Source organism: Callorhinus ursinus, unplaced genomic scaffold (assembly GCF_003265705.2).
Source record: "Callorhinus ursinus isolate GAN/ISIS: 27379988/994484 unplaced genomic scaffold, GSC_fseal_2.0 scaffold3, whole genome shotgun sequence".
Taxonomy (NCBI): Eukaryota; Metazoa; Chordata; class Mammalia; order Carnivora; family Otariidae; genus Callorhinus; species Callorhinus ursinus.
Genome location: NW_027397065.1, coordinates 64,568,402 through 64,580,731, shown reverse-complemented (window position 1 = coordinate 64,580,731; position 12,330 = coordinate 64,568,402). Strand labels below are relative to the sequence as shown.

Sequence of the window (12,330 nt, the reverse complement as noted above, 5' to 3'; positions counted from 1 at the left end):
TCAGTTTCCCCTCACTGCTTCCCCATATGAGGGTTCATTTTCGGAGGACAGCAATAACCAGAGAAAAGGGATTGTGTGCTTGGTCCTACCAGACTGAGGATAAAGGGTGATTTATGGGACTTTTTATGCCACTAATAATATGTCTGCTCCCCTGGGATTTTTCTATTTAACAGTCTTTCAAAATAGAATGTTTCTTTTTTGTCTTTCCACACTTCGTTTTACTAGTGAACAGTGGAACTCGAAGAAAGATTTTTGTTGACAGTTTTAAGGGTCAAATTAAAAAATCAATTTGCCTGACAAATTATATGCTATCACAAGCAATAAATTCGTAAAGAAGATTCTTTGTCATTCTTATGCAATATAACCTCATAAAACTAAGTGATATTATAGGCGAATGAAATATCAAGTTTTGTGACATTATAAACAGCTATATGGGAAGGAAATTTAAGCCAGGGCGAAAACCTCTGTGAAGATACTTGTGATTTAACTGACTGTGAATTCCACAAAATTTTTCTCATCTGCTTATGGAGATGGTTTAACTCTTCTTCACTAAGAATCACTGATTAAAGTAAATGCCTCTTTGCTCAAAATTGCATGAAGCGAATCTATTCTCAAACTTCTCCCCTCATTACAACGTCTACAGAATTTCTGTTCAACTCAACTGACCAGATATTAGACTTCAGCCCCCTTATTTCCTTGGTCTCTACTAGCTAGGTGAAATAAATCCTTGGGTGCTGTGGACAGTCCAAAGTCATAGGAAGCAAGGATGACAGGAAGGAGAGACCATAGCTCATGGTTCCTTTGTAAAGCCGCTACTATTAACTGGGTATCTACCAGTGTTTGCAAACTACTTTTTTTTACTAGAACCTACAGATAAAATACAAGTGTATTCATATCTAGGTGCTCCTCCAAAAAAAGGGAAAAAAACACAAATGTATTTTACATTGTGACCCAGCCACACACAATACATACACACAGCTGAAAAAAGTTTCACAAACTCTTACCTTTACCACAGGTGCTACCCTTTAGTATTTTCTGTTCTGTTCTCTTTCATTAATGAAAAACAATACTAGTCATAACCCACTGAATTGATTTCATGACCCGCATCATAAGCACATGTTAGACCCCTATCCTGCTCTTCCATTCCCTTCGGTGTGTTTTTCACTTATTCACTCAAAGTTCTGTTAACGTGTGGACGGATAGGACTTCAGCAGTTACTTATATAGGCTCATCTGCGAGACTGCCTCATGGTAGTAAAAGGGGGAAAATAATATAGGAGTGGGAGAGAGAGAAGGAAGCGAAAGAGGGAGGGTGCTCCTGGTGGTGAGTAGTAGAGGTGTGCCAGCCTTCTGCCTTCCTGACCATCCCGGACACCTTGCTGTGAGTGACACCTCCTCCCCACCCCACCCCTCATGCCCAGCTCTGGAAATGAAACTCCAGGTGATGCTGAGTCGCTCTTTCCCCACCAGGGCTGTCTCTCATTCTCCAAGATAGAATGAACCGATTTTGGATTAATTGGGGGAAGAGCAACTAAAACTGACAAATCCGAATTTCAGAGTATTTTAAACAGAAGCAACTTTAGTACTTGTAATTCACAGTAACCTAACCTAAATGTTAAAAAAAAAAAAAAAGTGTGTGGCCTCTCCCCAGCATAACAACAACAGCGGTGATAAGAATGACTATTCAACAAATATTTCTTGGGTGCCTTCTTGTACAGGCACCGTTCTATAGCCACTAATGCTACATTAGTGAATAAAACATATGGCTCTGCTCTCTTGGCACTAAAATTTTAGTAAAGAGAGACATACAGTGATAGTAAGTAGCATTTATCAAGAACCTGCTTTGTCTGGATTCTTCATGTAAGTTTTCCCTAAGCTTGCAGTATAAATATTATTAGCTTCTTGTCTAGACGAAATGGAGGCTTAAAGAAGGCAAATAATACTTAGTGAATAGCTTGTTTATTACTTTTCTGCTTACTTAATAATAACAGCTAACATTTGTTGAATCCTTACTCTGTGCCAAGCTCTATGCTAAGTGCTTTCGGAACAGAAGTCCCTTTAATGCCAGTGAAAAGCCAGTGAGAGGGCTGTCAGTATTCCCATACTGCAGATGAGCAAACAGAGGCTTACAGAGGTCATAAGCTACCAGAGCCAGAAGTGGAATCCAGGTATTCTTACCTCAGAGCCTAAACTCTTAATCGCTGAGCAAAAAAAAAAAAAAGAATACATTTCCAAAAATGCCTGAGGTTGGCCTTAAGTAGTTTAACTATTGTCTTTGAGATTAAGTTCTGAGGCTGTATCCTGCTTATTAATTGTGATTCAAAATTGTGATACAATCATTAGCAAACCTAACTTTGAAAGATTCTTCTGTTCTACAACCCATAGAATCATAGAACTTTACTTGTTTTACGATCAAGTCTATAAAGGGGCCAGAAGAAAATATTTTAGTGAAGAAAAACGTAATATAGTTTTAGACAGATTTAAAATGATTTATTATATGCTTGCTCCTTCCACTGCTCCCCGCGCCCCCCCCCCCCGCTCCCTTCCCTCCCTCTCCTCTGAGCTTTTTGACCCTCTGCTCACCGTCCTTTCTGAGGGTTCCAGTGTGCCCTTTCCTCCAGCAGTGGGCAGTTGCTTTAGGATACAAGAGTTCATTTTTCAATCTGTAAATAGGAAGTATATTGTATTTTTAGAATTTAACTTTCCTTAAAAAAAATCAGCACCTTACAGTGAAATGACATGCTGGAGCTCATCCTTGACTTCCTTGTTGTAAGTTTGCCCATCTTGAAATTCTAGGAGGATGGAGAACAGGCGGCTTTCATTACATGAGCATTTGAGAAGCCCATTGTGGAGAAGGAGTGCCTCTAAAATAAAACAAAAACCGAAACAGACAATATTCTTGAATCAGCAGTTGCTGATTTTCTGTTCTTTCTGGGCCTGGTCCAGTCCCTGGAAGAACAATGAAACACCATGAGAATGAGTAGAAAGACAATTCATCACAGAAGGATTCGTCCTTAAATTTCAGTTTTCAAAACCAGAGACAAGAATTATTGGGGGAAGTGGAGTAAAACACATGAATGGGTAAGACATGGATTTTTAGCAGATGGGAGAATAAAATCCATGCAAATAAGAAAGAACCTGACATTATTTATATGTTATCCTTTTATACTTCTCTGAATGTGTATTTCATTTATCCAAGAAGTCATACCAAATATTATACCAAAAGAAATCTAATTTACAATACAGACTTAGAGAGTTCCACTTACATATTTATGAGACCCTCCCTCCCTACTCCATCCCTGCAAAAACCCACAAATGTTGTACGTATTTGTTAATGCCAAACTGATTACCAAAAGACTGTTTTTATAAAGAAGTAAATGCATCTTTGCCTATATGCATTAAGAAACCCTCTTCTCTTCCTTCCTCTCTCTTCAAAGTGACTGCTGCCTAAAATACCCAGGTTTCTGAAGCAAAGTCTTTATCTTTTACATTCTAAAAAATGTCTGTTTAACCCCTTTTAGATGCTTAACTCATCGGTGAACATGAAATGATCGATGGATTGCTTCCTTGATGACTGGTTTTGATGGGTTGGTTTTTAGAAAGGAAAGTAAGATTCATGTACCCACAGCCAGCAAGTATCCGTGATCCTCCATGCTCCATTAGAACATGCTCTTGGCTGTTTTTCTAGAAATGATGAGAAATTTGTACTAATTGGTTAGTTCTCTAGTTAGTCCTTCTGGTGACCAGTGTAATGCACTTCCTCTGAAGGTAGGGAATGCTGAGTAATGTGCTAGAGTTTTTTTCAGTTATCTACCGCCATGGAATTTTCCTCCAGCCTGTCCATTAAAAGAGAGGTATAGGGGGAAAGGGTGATCCCTTGGGAGTGCAGGTTCGAATTCTGCCACTGCCATTTGCTAGCTGTGCAACACTGGACAAGTTACTTAACTTCTCTGCTCTTGTGTATCTTCACCTTTAAAATGATATCAGTGACATCTACAACCTCCAGTTGTCATGAAATTAGATGAGTATGTGCCATTGATTGGGGGTGGGATTTTGTGAGCAAATTAGGGAACTAGCACAAAGGTTAACTCAAAATATATAAAACATATAAACATAACAAACATGTCATTATAATTGGAAGACCAGCCCGGGTACTTGTAGCAATTGTGCAATATAGTATTTCTTGGGTTTCAAGAGGGTCTCAATTCTGATGGCAGATTGTTTTCATAATAAAGATGTCAAGATGTCTTGAATGGGTCTGGTTTAGCTAAACCCAGATCAAATGAAGAAAAAGAGACCAGCCTAGATCATTATCTTTACTACTTGCTCTGGAATGTGTTTCTCCAATGTATGTTTAGACAAACACATAGTTGTTGTAACACACTCCCATCAGTACCTACACACCCAAGTGACCGCCTGTCTCCCCTGCCCCGGTGCCCTTTTCTTCCATTTTGAAGTGACAAGGCTCAATTAAAATCTTCCCTTCCCAAATATTTAGGGCCCTTCCTGCCAAAGTTCCCTTTTCCACAAAGTGATTTAGTACTTTTCCCTCGCCCCCAGACACTCTGACATTTGTGTGTAGTCTGGCGTAGAGCTTTGTCTCGGATTTTGCGAAGCTAGGGCACAGAGATGGTCACTGGGTTTGAGTAACGGAGAGCAAGAGAGGAAGGGAAGTTAAGGAGAGGAAGAGAGACATTGCTCACCTTAGGTTTTGTCTTCCGGAGTTCGTCCTCCATTTTCCTGGTTCCACCATTATCAGGACCATTCTCTTTCAGGCCCTGTGTCTGGCAGATTGTCCACATCCATCCTGTTCTTGCCCTCACGACAGTGTGTGACCTTGTTCGTGGTGGTCCCTTTAGTTTTACGAGCCTGTGTCAGAGAAGAGGGGAGTGGTCAGAGTTGGCAGGTGGGGAGGAGGGCTTGGAGGACCAGGGACAGAGGTAGGCAAGCAGCCCATGTGGGACACCAGGGCCCCCTCTCGGGAACGGACCTACATGGAGAATTGGTTCATGACGATACTCCACCCTACCCCACACACACCCCTCCTTCCTTGGCTGAAATAATAGCAGCTGTTGCTTTATTCTCTTGCAAAGGAGAAGGGTCAATATGTAGAGGTTGGTGAGGCCTCTCATTTGACTATCAATTCTCCTTCTGGGCTCACTGCTAAAAACAATGCCTTGGTGGTTGTCTTCAGCTATTTCAGAATTTAAAGGTGTGGAGAAAATACTTTCATATTGGTTTTCATTTTTTAAAATAAAAAAAATCCTATAAATAAGAATCTTTGTTTCTTCGAGTTGATAGCCTTGTAGCTGTGGACTCTGGGATAACTCCCCCCATCCCTACCCCCACAGTGGGAGGGAGGGAGATTTAGGCCTCCTCCTTTGTTTGCCACTTTGGTTTCCAGTGCTCTGCCTTGACCACTTAGCGCTCTCTCTGAATAGCTATAGGTCGGGAGTAGTGGGCAGGAGCGTCAGAGAAGACTTGGCGTGAGAACGGAACAGCACCACAGAATAGAAGGCGAGAGGGAAAAAAAGCATCTCGGAGGAAGAAAATACTGCTGCCTCGTAACCCCTAGCAGAGATATCCGGCCTATTGTGCCCACACCACTCGCCGCCGAAGAATTTCAGGCTTCAGTGGTGACAAGCTCAGGCAATAATGGGAAAAAGAGTGGGCCCCTTCTGAGAGAAATTATTGCAAGTGCAGGAAGCCAAGATATTTGAGATGTGATTCAGACCTGGGGATGAAAATGGGGGGATGGGACATTTGAGAACAGATTAGCCCATTTTTAAGGTTGGCAAAGTGTTGAAGTGGCACCATCCCAGTAAATGGATACTTAGCCCTGGGTTTCAAGAAACCCAGGGCAAGGGTAAGAGAAGCTAAGTTCATGCATTAAAGCCAAAGTTGGCCTCCTTTGTGGGAGCTGCAGTTGGTCTCCTCAGGGGCAGAAAGTATATGAAAATTAGTGACATAAGAGCAAAGTTCAAGTACCCACTCCATTTTACTTGGTGTTGACTAAGACCTTAGTCCCTTAAGTGGTTTTTAATCTGTGTTATGGGTTGTTGTTAAAAATAAGAACATATCAGGTACTAAGTAAGTGCTTATTATGAAAATTATGAATGAGATGATTCAAATATAAATGAAATTATAAATTGAAAGCCCTGGCTTCAATTCTCATGGGAATTACCATTATATCACATCTTGGGGGCAAACCCAGCCCAATCATGGATACTATTTTTTTTTTAATATTTTACCTTACTCTAAATATGTTGATATGAACAGAGTCACTACCTAAAAGATTAAATCACTATTAGAATCTGATACTGATCATTGGAGTACAGTATTACCTTCTAATACATTTATAAAAATGCAATTTTTAAATAGTAAAGAAAATAGTCCCTTAGTTATGATTGGATTATACTATCCTTGGATTTTAGTGTTTCCATGAGATTAGGGAAGGGAAAGAAAGAAGAAAAGTGAAGAAATAGCTAATGAAACAGCAGAGCCCATATTATTATAATCTAATCTTTTTTTAATTAACATATAATGTATTATTTGTTTCAGGGCTACAGGTCTGTGTATAATCTAATCTTCTGAGGGGTTTGTGTCATTTCCAATTTTTTACCACCCCAAGAGACATTAAGATATGTTCCGTTTGCTAGAGCAGGAAGGGAAATCTTGAAAGTCACACCTCCTTTTTTACCTAGGATAACACCTCGCCGGAGGTAGACTTTGAAGATGTTCTGAAAACGAGAGGGCGAAGATGTTTAACATGAGATGAGGTACTCCATGCCCAGGGGAGAAGGTGGAAACATGAGAAGAACCCCACCAAAAAAGAGAATTTTTTTTTTAATTTTGTTGAGATGAGATGAAATGAAACCACAGAGAAACTATTTGAGAACTTTGGTTTTATAATCCAATGGCTAATTTAAATGCAAATTGATGATAAGTTGTTAGGTGATCAGAATAATGGCTTACATTTTGCGTAAAAACATCAAAGAAAAGACTCCCAAGTACACATATAAAATAATAAGTCTTTTAAAATAATTTAATGCCAGTTTATCCGTGTGAGTCACCACAGTGACTTGAGATATGCTCAGGTTATCCTGCCAGAAATTTTTTTTGAGCATCTCTTCATCTACAGATACACACACACACACTACTCACTATTTACACTCATAGCTTCCCGAACCAGTAATAACCTAGGAAAGAATTTGATTGCCCTTTTAAATCATTAGAGAGCCACGTGAAATCAACTCTTGAGTCAGGAAACAGGTGATCAGATGTTTGCTGCCATGGCTGATGACTGGCCGTTCTTTGGCTTTTTTCCTTCACCTTTTATGATGCCCTGATGAAATCTGATGCCAAGTTCTCATAACTTATGTAAAAATCCCATTGCTGGGTGGAATGAGGGTAAGGGGGTGTAGAAGGAATTACTGTCCCCGTTACCTTCCTCTGGAGACTTCTTTGGACTGACTTCCTGAAAATCTCCTTCTGTTTGCCTTCACCAGGAATGGCGGCCCTAGATAGTAAGGCGTCAGGGAAGATGGGAATGCGAGCGGTAGTCTATTACATGACTACAACCATCATTGCTGTGGTGATTGGCATAATCATTGTCATCATCATCCATCCCGGGAAGGGCACAAAGGAAAACATGCACAGAGAAGGCAAAATTGTTCAAGTGACTGCTGCAGACGCCTTCCTGGACTTGATCAGGTATGTCCTTGCAAGCCCACCCCTTTGGATATATTTTGACACCCAGCCTCGCTTTTTGGGCAGCTAGTCAGACTGCAGAATAGTTGTCTAACTCAACCAGCCTTGCGGGGCTTGAAATGAAGGTCACATTTTTACTTCTTTCTAACAGAAGTTACAGGTTTTGTTTTCTAATCTAATGGGAAAGAGGTGAGAAGGGCAGAGAGGGGATGTTGATTTTGAGCGCCTTGCTTTTAGGATTCAGAATCTGATCACTCAGTTCTCTCCGCTGTGCAGCTTACCTGGGAATATTAATAAGTCTTACCCTACTGTCTTGCAGTTTAAGGCTAGTTTTTATTCAACTATAGCCTGTTGATTGGACTCTTTTAATGCAGAACTTGTCATCTGTATCATCATCCGTTAGGCACGACAGTTTCTGTCCAGAAAGGACTTTAAGGATCATCTGATCATACCCATTCTAAGGTCTTCCTTTTCTACTAGTCATGAAGAAAGGATTTGGCAGACCAGCAATAAAGGATTAAAGGATGGCTTCTTTAGCATTGTTTTGTGTACAAACCAGACACTGATTGCAAATGAGTCTTATCTAATACTTGAAACAGACTTGATGGTAGAGTCATCTCACACAGAACTGTGAAGTAAACCAGAGGCGGATCCCGGCACCTTCCTGCTCGCCCTCTCTACACACCTGTCCTTGCGTCAGTCAGATCCTGGCAGGAAGCATATTGCATATTCAAAAGAATCAGCGAAAGGGGTTTGGAAAGGTACAGGCAGGGTTAAGGGAACCTACAAGGGATGGTGAAGCACCACCAGCAATAGGAAGCTGTAAGGCTTTTCACCATTTTTTCCATGAACTTTACCATCAGGTAGGTTAGGTTAGGAGTATTTTATTATATTCTCTTTCTGTATAATTTCTACTCCTTGTTTGAAGAATTGGGATCTTGTCACCCCAAGTCTGGTTGGCCCATCAGAGTGCTATATGTTTCTGCCTCTCCTTGCCCCAGTGGTAGGTGTGTGAGTAGCCTATCCCCACTAGTCATTTGGCTCGAGTATTTTTCCTGACATCTCCTGAACTCACATTTCTATCAAGATTTATATAAACAGACCCAGAGAGCATAGATAGGAAGGAAAAGGAAACAGGATTGTCTAGGCAGTGAGAAGAAAAGGGACAAGAGTTGATGACCTTAAAACATGACTTTGATAGCCCACAACTGCTGGAATCTCAGGCTCTGCAACTTCCTGGGCCATGTCTCCTTGGCCCAAAGTCTTCAACCTTGGAGCCCTAATGATAGTTTATTCCAATCTCCTCTTCAACAGATAAATCAGCAGAGACCTAAATGGGTGTAGTGACTTGGCCAAGTTCACACAGCTGGTTAGAGACTCTGCAGCTAGATTGTGGCCCCCTCCACCATGAACTCAAAACACTGCTCTAAGAAAGTGACAAACCTTGCCACATGGACCACAATTTTAAATTTTGTGAACCATATTTCCATTGGTCACCAAAGAGCCTCAAAAGCTCCAGCAATTCGGAGTCAATATCCCATCCCCCAGCTGGCCTTTGGGAGGACTTTATGGAGAACAAAATTCCACAGTCTGACCATGACATTTGATTCAGAACATTTGGTCCCTGGACACATGGCACAATATCAAAAGGGCCACTATTAAATAACACCTCAATTAACCAGAATGTTTATAACCAAAGGTGTTTCCATTCTCACTTTGGTTCTTCCTGGGAGCAGGATTTGACGAGATAATGACCAAATTTAAAAATCCCATTGTCTGACAAAAGGACAGATGAGTTGAATTTGCGACTTCCCTGAAAAAGAAGAACGTGGGCCCCACATAGGGATAACCGTATGTCCCACTTCAAGTCATAAAATCCACCAAAACCTTTCTTTTTATCCATTTGCTGCTTAGTTCAATACAATCTTTACCTTGGACACAATGAAAAAGTATTTACGAAGCAAACTTATTATTTGAGAAATTTTTCAAATGACCATTATTTTCTTTGCAGGAATATGTTCCCTCCAAATCTGGTGGAAGCCTGCTTTAAACAGGTAAACACTCTATAGCCACTAAATCACTTTTGAAATTCCTCTTTGGCCTACCACACAGAGTGGGACCCTCTTGTTTATTTTTTTTTTCCATTTCTCTGCAATAAGAAACACTCTTTTGCCAACCAGATGGAAAGCACTAGGGTTTTCTGAGGAATTTGAAGGGGGTGGGGAGGTCTTACCTTGTTTTGAAGGTAATTAGTTGCCAGATACTCTAAGTCTTGCATACAAAAAAACTCACTGAGTCTCTGTTAATTATTAAGAAGGCCAATCAGGACACTCCCTCCCTCTCTATGCTCCCCCACATTCCACACACAAAAGCCCACCAAGCAAACCAACTCCAGTATAAGACACATTTTCAACTTGCTTTAAAGATTAGGGATATTATTCAAGTTTCTGGGTTTAATTTAAAAAATCAGTAGGTTGTTGTTTAAAAGTCTATTAAGGGCCTTATGGATTCTAAAGGAGGAACCATATCAGAAATGGCATCATCATTTCTCGAATGCCTGCTGTGTGCCAAGCACTAATGTTACATTTGGTCCTCACATGAATGGGATGGGTATCATTGTCTTCATTTCATTGATGAGGCAACTCATCGATGATAATTCAGAAGGAGTATTTAATAGGCACAAGATCTCACAAGTAATAAATGGTAGATCCAGAATTCAGAACCATTGTGTGACTCCAAATTCTATCCTTTTTCTGCTCCTACATTCTGCTTCCTGGAAAGGGATGAAACACCCGCCTGGAGGCTATAGTGAGGTCCAATTCCTCTTAGCCCATATACGTGCAATGCTTGGCTCTCTGTGTTAATAATACAACTTTACTGTTAGGGGGTAAAGTTCATTCTAACTTCACCTGAATAAAAAAGCTTTGTTGCCCAAAGTATTAAAAGGAAAACAGTTAGACATTCTGGGTTAAATAATAGTTCCTGGACATTTCTCCAGATGGTGTCATTTCGCCCTAGTTGTAATTCCCTAACCCTTTTGCTTAGGATCTCTAAAGCAAACAAAATAAAACTCCAACCCCATGGAGGACTAACTTTTATACATTCAAGTCACCCTATGGTTCCCCCACCTTTTTTTTTAAATTTTTATTGACTATTTTTATTTTTTTTGTTTTGTTTTTTTTATTTTTTATTATGTTATGTTAATCACCATACATTACATCATTAGTTTTTGATGTAGTGTTCCATGATTCATTGTTTGCATATAACACCCAGTGCTCCACGCAGAACGTGCCCTCTTTAATACCCATCACCAGGCTAACCCATCCTCCCACCCGCCTCCCCTCTAGAACCCTCAGTTTGTTTTTCAGAGTCCATAGTCTCTCATGGTTCGTCTCCCCCTCCGATTTCCCCCCCTTCACTCTTCCCCTCCTGCTATCTTCTTCTTCTTTTTTTTTTTTTTAACATACAATGTATTATTTGTTTCAGAGGTACAGGTCTGTGATTCAACAGTCTTACACAATTCACAGCGCTCACCATAGCACATACCCTTGACATACCACATGTTATAGACTATTTTTAATAGGTAATGTGTGCACACACTGCAAAATTAAAACAGAATCCTCTCTTTAAAAAAAAAAAAAGTCTAAGAAGCCAAAATCAAACTTTCTTTATTCAAAACCTGCAATAACCATAAATAATAAACCCCTTTCAATCCAACCAGCCAACCCCAGTACCATGGGGCTGACTATTCTAGTCAGTCAGTTGGCACTGGGCAACATCAAAAATGCTGATTTCTAGCAGCACCGGGGAAAGTGCTGACTCGAGCAGATTTATTGTATTTGGTTTTGGATTGCATTTACAGGATTTTGAAAGGGAAGCAAATGTATCCTCCCAGATCTATTTGTCTTAGACCAGAATGCAAATGAGGTTGCAATTTCTGTAGGCTACAAACTGTGTCTAAGGGGAAAGAGTTAGAGCCATAGGAAAGACTAATCAGGATGGGAACTCTACCCTAGACAATCCATAAAATGCCTAAGCATCCAAATGAAATAGAGATTTGAGAGCTGACTGGAACAGGAGACCAAAACGGGCCAGTTTCTTTGTTACTTAGAATTACCAGCAGTATCAGTGATTGTTCAGGGATGTGTCCATAATATTGACAGCTCGCCACGTCCTTGTTTGAGGGCCTCCATGGGGTTGGAATTTTATTTTGTTTGCTTTAGAGATCCCACTGGACAAAGAAGTCTCCCATTCACTCTTGGTAGAGAAATGGCCCAGCACTTCATGTACAGCTGCGCGTTCTTCCCCTAGACTGTAGATCCAGTCAACATCCGTACATCATTACTCTCTGATCCTTTACTACTATCAACATAAAGGCTAGGAATTCTACTGTCATTAAAATCTTAGATGGATGGGCTTAATTGTTTTATATGGTCGCAGTTACATACTCTGTGTCTTCTGTCTGGGACATCTATGCAGAAGCTGTTGGGAAAAGACTAACTTGAGTAAGAAGAGAAATTCCTTTATAGACTTGAGAACTGGGTTGTTGTCCTCAACTATTAATCAAGCATCTATTGATATTACCAGAAACACCTTGATATTGTCAGAAATGCCATTGTTC

At 40.4% G+C, this 12,330-nt stretch overlaps 1 protein-coding gene across 2 annotated transcripts in view; it reads left to right on the top strand.

Annotated features, from left to right (window-relative positions):
• The window catches only part of SLC1A3 (solute carrier family 1 member 3), a 77,578-nt gene that overhangs the window by 52,956 nt on the left and 12,292 nt on the right, over window positions 1-12,330 (top strand). For both annotated transcript variants that reach the window (XM_073890991.1, XM_025867380.2), the window contains exons 4-5: window positions 7,508-7,712; window positions 9,721-9,763. In XM_073890991.1, coding sequence (XP_073747092.1) covers window positions 7,508-7,712; window positions 9,721-9,763 — 248 coding nt within the window. The remainder of the gene's footprint in view (window positions 1-7,507; window positions 7,713-9,720; window positions 9,764-12,330) is intronic.